Source organism: Palaemon carinicauda, chromosome 20, assembly GCF_036898095.1.
Source record: "Palaemon carinicauda isolate YSFRI2023 chromosome 20, ASM3689809v2, whole genome shotgun sequence".
Taxonomy (NCBI): Eukaryota; Metazoa; Arthropoda; class Malacostraca; order Decapoda; family Palaemonidae; genus Palaemon; species Palaemon carinicauda.
Window position 1 is genome coordinate 114872307 of NC_090744.1, and position 12383 is coordinate 114884689.

The 12383-nt window shown below is 46.4% G+C and overlaps 1 protein-coding gene across 3 annotated transcripts in view; it reads left to right on the forward strand.

The window, feature by feature from the left end:
• Positions 1-12383, forward strand: part of LOC137614394 (erbin-like) — a 101235-nt gene that overhangs the window by 32606 nt on the left and 56246 nt on the right. For all 3 annotated transcript variants that reach the window (XM_068344188.1, XM_068344190.1, XM_068344189.1), the window contains exons 4-6: positions 2140-2282; positions 9429-9575; positions 10111-10311. In XM_068344188.1, the coding sequence (XP_068200289.1) occupies positions 2140-2282; positions 9429-9575; positions 10111-10311 (491 nt within the window). The remainder of the gene's footprint in view (positions 1-2139; positions 2283-9428; positions 9576-10110; positions 10312-12383) is intronic.

Consider the following 12383-nt stretch of genomic DNA (forward strand, 5'->3'; position numbering starts at 1 on the left):
GTGAGAGCTGTGGCTACTTCAGTGGCCTTCAAACAGAACCGTTCTCTGCAGAGTGTTATGGATGCAACCTATTGGAGAAGCAAGTCAGTGTTCGCATCATTCTATCTCAAAGATGTCCAGTCTCTTTACGAGAACTGCTACACCCTGGGACCATTCGTAGCAACGAATGCAGTAGTAGGCGGGGGCTCAGCCACTACATTCCCATAATCCCATAACCCTTTTAACCTTTCTCTTGAATACTTTTTATGGGTTGTACGGTCGGCTAAGAAGCCTTCCACATCCTTGTTGATTTGGCGGGTGGTCAATTCTTTCTTGAGAAGCGCCGAGGTTAAAGGTTGTGATGAGGTCCTTTAGTATGGGTTGCAGCCCTTTATACTTCAGCACCTAAGAGTCGTTCAGCATCCTAAGAGGACCGCTACGCTCAGTAAGGAAGACGTACTTAATAAAGGCAGAGTAATGGTTCAAGTCGTCTTCCTTACCAGGTACTTATTTATTTTATGTTATTTTTGAATAACTAATAAAATAAAATACGGGATACTTAGCTTCTTTGTTAACATGTATGCTGGTCTCCACCCACCACCCTGGGTGTGAATCAGCTACATGATTATCGGGTAAGATTAATATTGAAAAATGTTATTTTCATTAGTAAAATAAATTTTTGAATATACTTACCCGATAATCATGATTTAATTGACCCACCCTTCCTCCCCATAGAGAACCAGTGGACCGAGGAAAAAATTGAGGTGGTGTTGACAAGAAGTACTGGAGTACCTGACCACAGATGGCGCTGTTGTGTTCACCCCCACCTGTATAGCGATCGCTGGCGTATCCCGACCGTAGATTTCTGTCGGCAACAGAGTTGACAGCTACATGATTATCGGGTAAGTATATTCAAAAATTTATTTTACTAATGAAAATAACATTTTTCACCTTTTGAGTGTTTCAATCTTAAGTCATTTGTTATATACACTGTGTAGTATAGTCTATTAGTGAGTCTTTAGAGAAGATCACAGTGTCAGTAAGTTAATTTGATTTTTCATTTGTGTTTTTTGCCTTTTTTTATTGCTTTGGTTTACAAAATTTGAGATGATCATTGTGTTCGTGCTGACTAAGTTTCCATTTATTCCAACTTGGTTTTAAATTTCATTTGAATATTGTACAAAATCACCAATATTCATTGTGTCCCAATAATCAGGTAAATCTCAGTTATCATCAAGTGATTGTGAAATGTTATTTCAATTCTCTTTACTGTAAAATTTAAAGTTAAGGGATCCCTTACATCCATTTTATTGGGTTAATTGTATTTTACTTATTAATTTACTATTTTGAGATTTCTGTTGAAATTAATGATATACATTAATGTATCGTAAGGGGGAGGGGACTCTGGTATTTCCAATTTAAGAGAAATAGGATCTTTTTTTCTAATCTTTGTAGTGAAAATTATGTTTTTGTAAAGTATTTTTCTTCTATCAAGAGAAGTTCGTCATTGCTGTTCTATTAAGGAGAAATTATTCCCTGGATATTTTATGCCATTATGTTTTGATTGAATTTGTGTCAATTAATGAAACTGCTTATTATTATAATTATTACTAGCTAAGCTGTAACCCAGTGAGGAAAGGAAATTAGGAAATAAATAAACAATATAAGAAGTAATGAACAATTAAGATAAAATATTTTAAAAACACTAACAACATTAAAACAGATATTTCATATATAAACTATAAAAAGACTTATGTCAGCCTGGTCAACATAAAAACATTTGCTGCACATTTTGAACTTTTAAAGTTCTACTGATTCAACTACCCTATTTGGAAGATCATTCCACAACTTGGTCACAGCTGGAATAAAACTTCTAGCGTACTGTGTAGTATTGAGCCTCATGATGGAGAAGGCCTGACTATTATAATTACGGATTTAATGCCTACTATTATTAATAAGTTAGAGTGCTGTGTAGTATTTAGCCCCATGATGGAGAAGGCCTGACTATTAGAATTACGGATTTAATGCCTACTATTATTATTAAGTTAGAGTGCTGTGTAGTATTGAGCCTCATGATGGAGAAGGCCTGACTATTAGAATTACGGATTTGATGCCTACTATCATTAATATTCTTTTTATTTTTCTTCCTATCATCTACAGCCATATCAGATATCCCAGATAACATCAAAGGCTGCAAGCAGCTTAGTGTTGTTGATGCCAGTATCAATCCATTGTGTCGATTACCCGAAGGATTTACTCAACTTCTGTCACTTCAAGAGCTTTATCTGAACGATACATTTTTGGTACGAGAATAATCTTAGTGTATTCAATATTTGCCATAAATACTGTGCTGTCATAATTTTGCTAGTCTTAACATTCAAGTATACTGTGTTATGTATTTATTGTAGTTTATGCTTGGATTTTCCAATGTACAATACATAATGTCTAATGGAATTTATTTTTGATATACTATTATCGTAACCAAACCAGTAATTGTTGAATTAAGGTTTGTTCCAACACGAATACTTACCTCGAACTACTTTCTTAGGAGTTACCTGTAACCTCCTCTCTACCGACCAGAGTTTTGTGTAGTGTACCCCCCACCCCGTTTTTTAAGGAGGCCTACCCCCGGCATTAAGGAATGTGCCCCAAGGGTAGGCTTATCGTAGGTCGATGTCCGCCCGGGTCAACAGCTTCAGTAAGTTCTCTGGTCGCGACGTGTAAACACGTCGCCCTCGTTCTCTATCGATCCTTTGTGTGCGTTCTAAGTGTCCCACGTGTTCACCGCGTGGTAACTTGTGTTTTCCTGTATACTTTTCCCAGGTGTTCCTGTGTGTTCACCTTCCACCCGTGTGCTTACCCAGTGTATTCCTTGATTCCCTTCGTGCTTGAGTCTTGCGTATGTGCATTATGGAGCAAATCCGCTGTTGTCCGGGGCCTAGGGCCGGTAAATCGTGTGGAGCGTTCCTCTCCAAGCCTGAAGTGGACCCTCACTCCCTTTGCTCCTCCTGTAGGGGAAGGGTTTGTTCGTCAGCAGATACGTGCCCCGAGTGTGTAGGCTGGAGTGATATCCAGTGGGTACTTTACTGTACGAAAAAGAGAAAATCGGCGAAACGTTCCCCCAGAAAAGCTAGCGTTACTTCGCCGCTACCATCACCCAATGAGCGGTCCGACGGGGCCTCTGTTTCGCCGTCCCCTACACAGAGTAGAGGCCGAGGTAAGTCGGTCGTAGAGAAGGAACAAAGCAACCTTCCCCAAGAACCTAGTGAAAGTGCAGTGCCGATTGCGGGCCCTTCTAGGGCTAGTGAAGAACCCAGTAGTGCGTCCGGAGAGTCGGCCCTTGTGCTCGGGGGGCACGTGTCCTCCGATGACCCCTTGTGGGGTAGTAACGCGGTGTCTGTGTCTTCGCCGCCCTCGTGGGCCTGTGCTTCAGGGTCTTCGGTAGGCGGAGACAACCAGAAGAAGTTTCGATCTTCGGGTAATGATGCCTTCGGTTGGAGGCTTCCGAAGACACCGGGTAGGTCCCCGTTAAGAATGGAAGAGGGCCTGGACACCTGGCTCCCTGGCATGGAGCGCCTTGAATCGTTCCCGGGCCCCCTCACGGAAGTCCCCAAAGATTTCCTCCAGCCGTCGACCTCGGGCACTCAACGCGTGAAGAATTTCCCCGCAGTCCCCGCTACCGGCCGACATACGATAAGTACAGTGTCGTCGGGTTCGTCGGAAGATTATTTCTCGTCGGGGAAAGAAGTCAGGAGAAAACACCGTCGTCGGAGGGAGCGGTCCAGGAGCAGGCGTTCCCGTTCTAGGTCGCGCTCCAGGTACAGTAGCAAGCGCTCCCGCTCCCCAGGACGTAAGTATAAGAGGAGTAGGTCTCCTGATGGCGACTGGGTCTTCGTACCCCGGGACTCAAGGGTGCCTTGTTCCCCGGACCGCCGGTCCAGAGAGTGCTCGCCAAGGATGCCGTCCTCAAAACACGACCTTGACCCTCGCAACCAAGCTCGCAGGAAGGACTCCACAGGAAGGCATAAGTCCTCGAAGCCTCCGGTTCACCCCGCCCAGCGGGGAGAAACGCGCTTCTTTTCGGGCGGCCTGGCCGAACCAGCCCAGCTGGTGCGGCCTTCGGGTCGGAAGGAACGGTTCCCGCTGCCGGGTCAGCCCACGGGAACTGCGTCCTCGGCACCCAGAGCCCTTGAGCGGACGCGAGTCCCCGCTGAATCAGCGATGCCTGCGTTAACCCAGGCCCCTGGTGCGGATGTCCCCGCCGATCAAATCCAGTACCTCGGTAGGACGGCACCCCTGGCCCCAAGAGCTATACGTCCAGTCGGTGCGCCCGGTATCCCAGCTCCCCGGCCCCGAGCCGAGACCTCGGCTGACGGAAGGGAGGGTTCACCAACGGAGGACTCGGCCTATAGGAAGGTGGTTGGTCTTATCAGGAGACACCACAAAATTGAGGAACCTACAGCCACGGACGAAGATTACTGGAGGTCAAGCCTGTTAAGGATTATGCAGACCCCTACCCAACCTAAGACGTCTCTAGCGCTTCCTCTAGCCCGAGATCTGGTCCTAGGGCAGGAGTACGTGGACAAGGTGGTGGCTAGTAATGCCGAGGCCCCCAAAACCCAGAGTTCCTCAAAATTGCTCCAGGGCCTCAAAACTCAGGGCAAAGTATATGTGCCAGAGGGGCGTCGCCCAGGCCCCTGTAAAGTGGAGTCATCCATCGACATCCTGAGTCAGGCCGTCTCAGATGATAGAGCCTCTTCGGCCCCAGTCTGTTTCTCGCCAGCGGAGGCCTCCATGATGGAAGAAATGTCGAGGGATTTAGTGAACGTCTCCTCTTGGCTGGACTGGTGGGCTTCCACCTTAGTGGGGGTACAAGCCACGTTCGACCCCTCGGACCCTGACCAGCAAGGCCTCCTGAGGGACCTTATTACCTCCGGGGGTAAAACCCTAAAATTTTTAACTTGCCAGTCACTCGCCCTGACGGCTAACTGGGTACTCCGTAAGAGAGACACCGTACTGGCTGAGGTGTCCCGGAAGGTACCAGACAGGGAAGCGCGGGCCATACGGAGCTTACCCTTGTGGGGAGAGTCCTTGTTTCCCCTGAAGGAACTAGAGGCCATCATGGAGAAGGTCTCGAAGAAGAAGGAGTCTAACAACCCCAGACCTACGCCTTCTAGGAGACCGCCCTACAAGAGGTCCGTCTCGGATAGTGCCGCGACGTCCCAAGCCTCTCCCAGCACGACGAGGAGAGAGGCTCCCTCTTCCTCCTGGTCCTCAACGCCTCATCCCCCCCGTAGGGGAGCTCCAGCTTCCTCAAGCTCCTTCAAGTCGGGTTACTCTGCCTCTAGGAGAGGCCGTTCAGGCCGCTCCTCCAGAAGAAGATAGAGTGGGAGGCCCCCTATTCCCGCCCAAGCCTCGGGTTGGGGGATGCCTCAGACTTCATTGGCAAGCATGGAAGGCTCACAGAGCGGAGCCTTGGAGAGTGTCCGTACTAAAGGAGGGCTACAGACTACCGTTCTTAACGGAACCACCCCCTCTTATCCCGGCCAGCCGGGCGGAATGGCTAGCTCCCAGAGACCCGTTGAAGAAGACCGCCCTTCAAGAGGTGGTGTCCTCCATGTTAGAGAAGGGCGCCATGGAAGAAGTTCTTCTCCCAGGCCCGGGTTTCTACAGTCGTCTGTTCCTAGTAGAAAAAGCGACGGGGGGGGTGGAGACCGGTTATAGATCTGTCGGCTCTCGACAAATTCATCAGGAAGACGGACTTCAAAATGGACACTCCGAAGTCAGTCCTGCTGTCCTTGAGGGAGAAAGATTACATGATGACCATAGACCTCAAGGACGCCTACTTCTAAATTCCGGTCCACCCCTCGAGTCGAAAGTTTCTCCGGGTGAAATGGGGTTCCCAGATCCTGCAATTCAAGACCCTTTGCTTCGGATTGCCAACAGCGCCCCAGGTGTTCACGAGAGTCTTCACGACTGTCTCAGTGTGGGCTCACGAACGAGGCATTCGCCTCATCCGATACCTGGACGACTGGTTGCTTCTTTCCTCCTCGAAGGACCTCTTGGAGGAACAAGGGATGAAACTCCTCCAGTTTTGCAAGGATCTGGGCATCGTAATCAACCCGGAGAAGTCAAACCTATCCCCATCCACCAGAATGAATTACTTGGGAATGACATTAGATACCATTCTGGGAAAAGCCTTCCCTTCGGAGGACAGAATAAACAACCTCATGAATATCATTCAGCCGTTCCTGTCGGAGCGCCCCAGGAGAGCGAAAGACTGGCAGAAACTGATAGGTCACCTGGTCTCATTGGAGAAACTAGTTCCCCAAGGGAGGGTAAGGCTCAGAGCCGTACAATGGAACCTGAAGAACCTCTGGTGCCAACTGGACTCACAACAAGTTCTAATCCCAGTCCTACCAAACACGAGACCCTCCCTGGAATGGTGGCATTGCCGGTCGAACTCACTTAAGGGGATGCCCTTCGGGAGCGACCCCCCCGTGTTACTACTGTTCACAGACGCCTCCAACCAAGGGTGGGGAGCCCATCTCCTCGACGAAACAGCACGAGGGACCTGGTTGGACGGGGAAAAGGAACTCCACATCAATGTCCTGGAGTTGAAGGCAGTCCAGAAGGCTTGCCTACACTTCGCGAGTCTGCTAAAGGGAAACACCGTGGCGTTGATGTGCGACAACGCCACGGTAGTAGCATACATAAAGAAACGAGGCTTGAAGTCGAAGGAGTTGTGCGATCCCACCATAAAAATTCTAGATTGGGCAGAAGAGAACCAAGTGGTGTTGTTAGCGAGGTTCATTCCCGGGAAGAAAAACGCACTGGCCGACGGCCTCAGCAGAGTGGGCCAGATAGTAGGGGCAGAATGGTCCCTTCTTCCAGAAGTAGCCAAGCTCATCATCCAACGTTGGGGTTCCCCGGTGATGGACCTCTTTGCAACAAAACTCAACGCCCAACTCCCCGTATATTGTTCTCCTGTACCAGACCCGAAAGCAGCCTTAGAAGACGCCTTTCAGCACAACTGGGACAATCTAGATGTGTACGCTTTTCCCCCTTTCACGTTGATAAGGCAAGTGCTCAACAGAGTAAGGACAGCCCGAAACCTAAAGATGACTTTGGTAGCGCCCTGGTGGCCGGAGAGAGAGTGGTTCGCGGACTTAAAAGACCTGGCGAGTCAACCACCGTGGCCTCTGCCCGACAGGTCAGACCTGCTGCATCAACCTCATTTTCTCAGGCTCCACGACAACCCACTCTCCCTACGTCTTCACGCCTGGAGACTATCGAGCGGCTCCTGAAGAAAGAAGGATATTCTTCATCCACTGCTAAGAGAATGTCGCTATACCTGAGAAAGTCTTCAGCCGCGGTCTAACAGGCTAAGTGGGCCTCCTTCACGAAGTGGTGCTCTGAGAAGCACATTAAACCTCTTAAGGCCTCTGTCCCAGACATAGCAGATTTTCTGGTGTTTCTTAGAGACAAGGTGGGAATGTCAATCCCAGCCATAAAAGGGGTTCGGGCCGCCTTAGGCCAAGTCTTCCTCCTGAAGGGCATCGACCTGTGGGCCTCGAGGCACATAGCGATGCTTGTCAAGAGTTTCGAGCAGTCCTGCCCCCCTGAAGCGAGTAGGGTGCCCCAGTGGGACTTAGCCAAGGTCCTGAAGATGTTGTGTGGCCCCCCCTTTGAACCTTTGAAGGATATCGTGGACAGAGATCTCACCCTCAAGGCCGTCTTCTTGCTGGCCTTGGCGTCCGCTAAGAGAGTGGGTGAGATCCATGGTCAGTCATATGACGTTTCTCATTCGAAGGGGTGGAAAGAAGTATCCTTCAAGTTCGTGCCTTCTTTTGTTGCTAAGACTCAGAGCCCAGCAGTCTGGGATCCGAGGTTCGAAGGTTTTTCAATACCTTCCATCCCTAGGACGAGTAATTCAGAGGATTTGAAATTATGCCCTGTACGGACAATTAGAAAATACCTGGAAAGAACGGCTCTTCTCCGCCCAGGCATCAAGAGCCTCTTCGTATCCACGGGTGTTAATAAGAAACAAGTGCCCAAGAACACCATTTCCTTCTGGTTGAGGCAAGTTATTGCCAGAGCCTACAAGGAAGAAGGCATAGCAGTGCCAGGCACCCCCCGACCTCATGACATCAGGGGCCTGAGCACCTCCTTAGCCTTTGAGAAAAACATGGCAGTAGGTCAGATCCTGAGAGCAGGTACTTGGTCGAACCAATCAATCTTTACTGCCCATTTCCTCAAGGACTACTCGAGGAAGTCCTTAGATGGGTTCTCCATTAGAACAGTCATCTCCGCCCTCCAAGCGGTGTAACGGTAAAAGCCCCAGTCTCAATCACGGCTAGCAACCGGGAGAGACAGGTGCGGTTTCCTTCCATCCTACCCAGTTGCTTCCTAGCCTCATCGGGGAGTACCAACTTATACCATTGGAGAACACATTCTTCACAACTACGCTACTGGAAGAAGCATCAGAAGTTTTTTCAAAGGGTGAGTACTTAGACACTAACTTGAACTCTTGTGTAGTTACCCTATCATCCGTTTTCTAGTAGGTACCGTTATCCCTGGGCCTCTTGGCCTCTGCTTCCCGGGTTAGGGGGTCAGAATAGCACTCCCGCCTCCTAAAGTGTAAGTCTCCTAAGAAAGTAGTTCGAGGTAAGTATTCGTGTTGGAACAAATCAAAAATTTTAAGTAATTTTTATTTTTCCTAACATACTTACCGAGAACTACTTTCGGGTAATGGCCCTCCCTACCTTCCCCGAGTGCCTCTCTGCCCTTGCAAGGATTTTTGCAACATCCGAGGAACTTACTGGCGATCACGACCCAAGCGGACCTTGACCTAGCGCAAAGGCTACCCTCGGGGCACGTTCTCTTACTCCCGGGTTAGCCCTCCATAGAAAACGGGTTTAGGGTATACTACGCAAAACTCTGGTCGGTAGAGAGGAGATTACAGGTAACTCCTAAGAAAGTAGTTCTCGGTAAGTATGTTAGGAAAAATAAAAATTACTTAAAATTTTTGATTTGTTCCAACACGAATACTTACCGAGAACTACTTTCGGGTAATGGCCCTCCCTTCCTTCACCCGAGTGCCTCTCTTCCCTTGCTAGCATTGTGCTAATCCAATAGAACTTACTGAAGCTGTTGACCCGGGCGGACATCGACCTACGATAAGCCTACCCTCGGGGCACATTCCTTAATGCCGGGGGTAGGCCTCCTTAGAAAACGGGGTGGGGGTACACTACACAAAACTCTGGTCGGTAGAGAGGAGGTTACAGGTAACTCCTAAGAAAGTAGTTCTCGGTAAGTATGTTAGGAAAAATAAAAATTACTTAAAATTTTTGATATTATACGTATGATAGCCTTTTTGGTATTTCATCCCATTTTAATTTCTTACCATTTTAACTTTACTGATGAAATTTCTTGTACTGTATCTGCAGGAGTACTTGCCAGCAAACTTTGGCCGACTGTCTCGTCTGAGGATTTTAGAACTGAGAGAAAACCAGCTTAATACGCTTCCCAAGTCTATGGCCCGTCTAACGAATCTCCAACGTCTGGATATAGGGCAGAATGACTTTTCTGAGCTGGTAAGTTTTACCTATGAATAAAGATTAGCGTACCTTTGTCTTGAAAAAGCTATCAAGGTCTTAACTCTTTTACCCCCAGGGTATTTTGAAATTTCCAACCCTTAACCCCCAGGGGGCTATTTTTTTCCCAGCACATTTTGCAGTATATTTTTTTTCAAATTGCTCTATCAGTCTTAATTTTTGTCATAGAGAGGTCAGGTTGGTCTGATTCTCTTGGAAAATGCCTGAATTTTCTCAAAAAATTACCAAAAAGATGCAAAAAAAATTTTAAATAGCATTTTTTTGCAAGGACGTACTGGTACGTCCATGGGGGTAAAGGGATGAATTTTGTGAAACGTACCAGTACGTCCTTTGGGGGGTAAAAGGGTTAATTTATTTGAATCAAAATTAGGGGCACTTTAGTTTGTAAGGTTAGTTTTTAAAGTCAATTATGCATAGTAAACTGTTCTTGAAATACAACTCAAGGATGTTAAAAGGCATTGTGAATATATCCAATTTTTCAAAGGACATTTTAACAACACCTTCAACTTTTCAGCCCGAGGTGATTGGAAGTTTGGGTAACTTAACCGAACTGTGGTTTGACAACAACAAAGTAAAGAGCCTTCCACCTCTCATGGGTCGACTGAAGAAGCTGGTACATGTGGATGCCTCTAAGAACAAAGTGGACTGGGTGACGGAAGAACTTGAAAATTGTACGCAGCTGACTGACCTTCATCTGTCATCAAATTATCTAAAGGTACTTGAACTAGGCATATTTCATAGCTGTCTTGGGTTAGAGTTCTCTTGCTTGAGGGTACACTTGGGCACACTATTCTATCTTATTTCTCTTCCTCTTGTTTTGTTAAAGTTTTTTATAGTTTATATAGGAGATATTTATTTTTATGTTACTCTTAAAATATTTTATTTTTCCTTTTCCTTTCCTCACTGGGCTATTTTCCCTGTTGGAGCCCCTTTGCTTATAGCATTCTGCTTTTCCAACTAGGGTTGTAGCTTAGCAAGTAATAATAATAATAATAATGTATAAGAATAAACATTTGTACTAGCCTCCTGGCTAGTAGTTCACTGGTAATGTGTTTGCCAAGCATTCACAGATCGATCCCAGCTTGGGACTGTTGAGTTTAAGCTGTGTACAGGGGTGGCCACTGCTGTGATTGGGCACCACAGTGGGCGGATTGGGCTTGCATGCCTGACGTTCTGGTGAGGGTCTATCCTGATGAAACTGGAACTGAAACCAGATACCTTTGCCTTATCTCTTAGATTCTGCATTGTAAGTTATTTTGATGGGCGCAGCATCCTATTCCTAGACACAAGTAATGCTTATCTAAAAGATGTTTTTATGTGAGATAGGAAAGTTAGTGACATGTAAAAGAGATAATTGGAATAGATGAAACTTGAAAGGCATTAAGAAGTACAGCCTTAGACAAAGGTACTCTGCAAATAATGTTTCGCAGCACATTTAGTATTCTGTGTAAGACAATAACCTCGTTAGTCTGTATTTGATTGATAAGTTGTACCATGCTTCTGTGAAAGAGGAGTAATTATGCAGTGCAGCATCTGTACAAAGTGTAGGTTTTTTCTATTACAGTGAACCCTCGCTACTTCGCGGTTCGACCATCGCGGATTCACCACTTCGCGGATTTTTTCCATAACCCATATATATACAGTAATATATATATATATATATATATATATATATATATATATATATATATATATATATATATTTGTTCCGTAACCGAAATACAAACCACGCTATTTACAAAGGGTATTACTTTTAGCGTAGCTGAAATGGCGAGCCATTAGAATTTAACGAGGGTGTATTACCCCCGCGCTAGTTAGCGGGGGGGGTAGGGGAGTGGTAGCTAGCTACCCCTCCTCCCCCTCACACACAGGTGAATACTCACTTTCACTTTTGGCTCGGACTGTGACAGACGTCTCTGTCTTGGTCCTCGCTTGGCAGCCATTGTCTGTTTTGTCTTTACTTAATCGCTTACTTTTCTTTTACTCAATATATATGTAAACATGTTTTCATGTTTGTATATATATTTGAGTATAGAAATAAGTAAGTTTCCTTTTCAGATGTGTGTGTGTAGTGTACGATTTCTACGTGGAGGCCTCGGCAGTTAGGCCACCACGGCCTAATTTTATGGGTTGCGATCGAGTTTGACTTCGGTCTTTCTCTCTCTCTCTCTCTTGAGGTCGTTCACCCTTTTACTATGTTTTACTACGCCCTTGTAGCTTCCTTCCCGTGTGGGTGGGGTTGCTACGCCGTACATTTTGTCTCAATTAGTTTATGAATCTAATTGTAGTTGTTAATTTTTCAGCTTGTAGAACGATTCCTTTCGGGGTTTTCGTTTTTTCTTTAGTGTTCATTCATTTTTAAATTACATAATTACATAGTTACATAATTATAATTGTTATAATTCTGTTTTGGTTACAGCTCTCCTTCCGCGAGTGTAAGTGGTTGTGAGGGCACGTGCCTGTTGTGTAATTCTTGTTCCTTTTCCTCGGGATTCCTCTTCGGAGCCTTCCCGGGGGAATGAATGTGTACTAATATTATTTGTTTTATTTTTTTACAGTTACCGATCTAGTTCGTTTCTGTAATATAGCAACGGTGTGAGCTGTCTGGTTGAGTCCTGGGGATTCGGCTGTTGCTGCCTCCCCCCTTGTATTGTCGTCAGGGGCGTGTCTCCTTCTACTGGTAGTACTCCCGTGTCGACGGACAGCTCTCCAGTTCATTTTAGAACAGTCAGGAGGCTTGCCTCCTTGGGCGGATAACTTTCCTTCCGAGGGAAGTTTTTTCCTGTC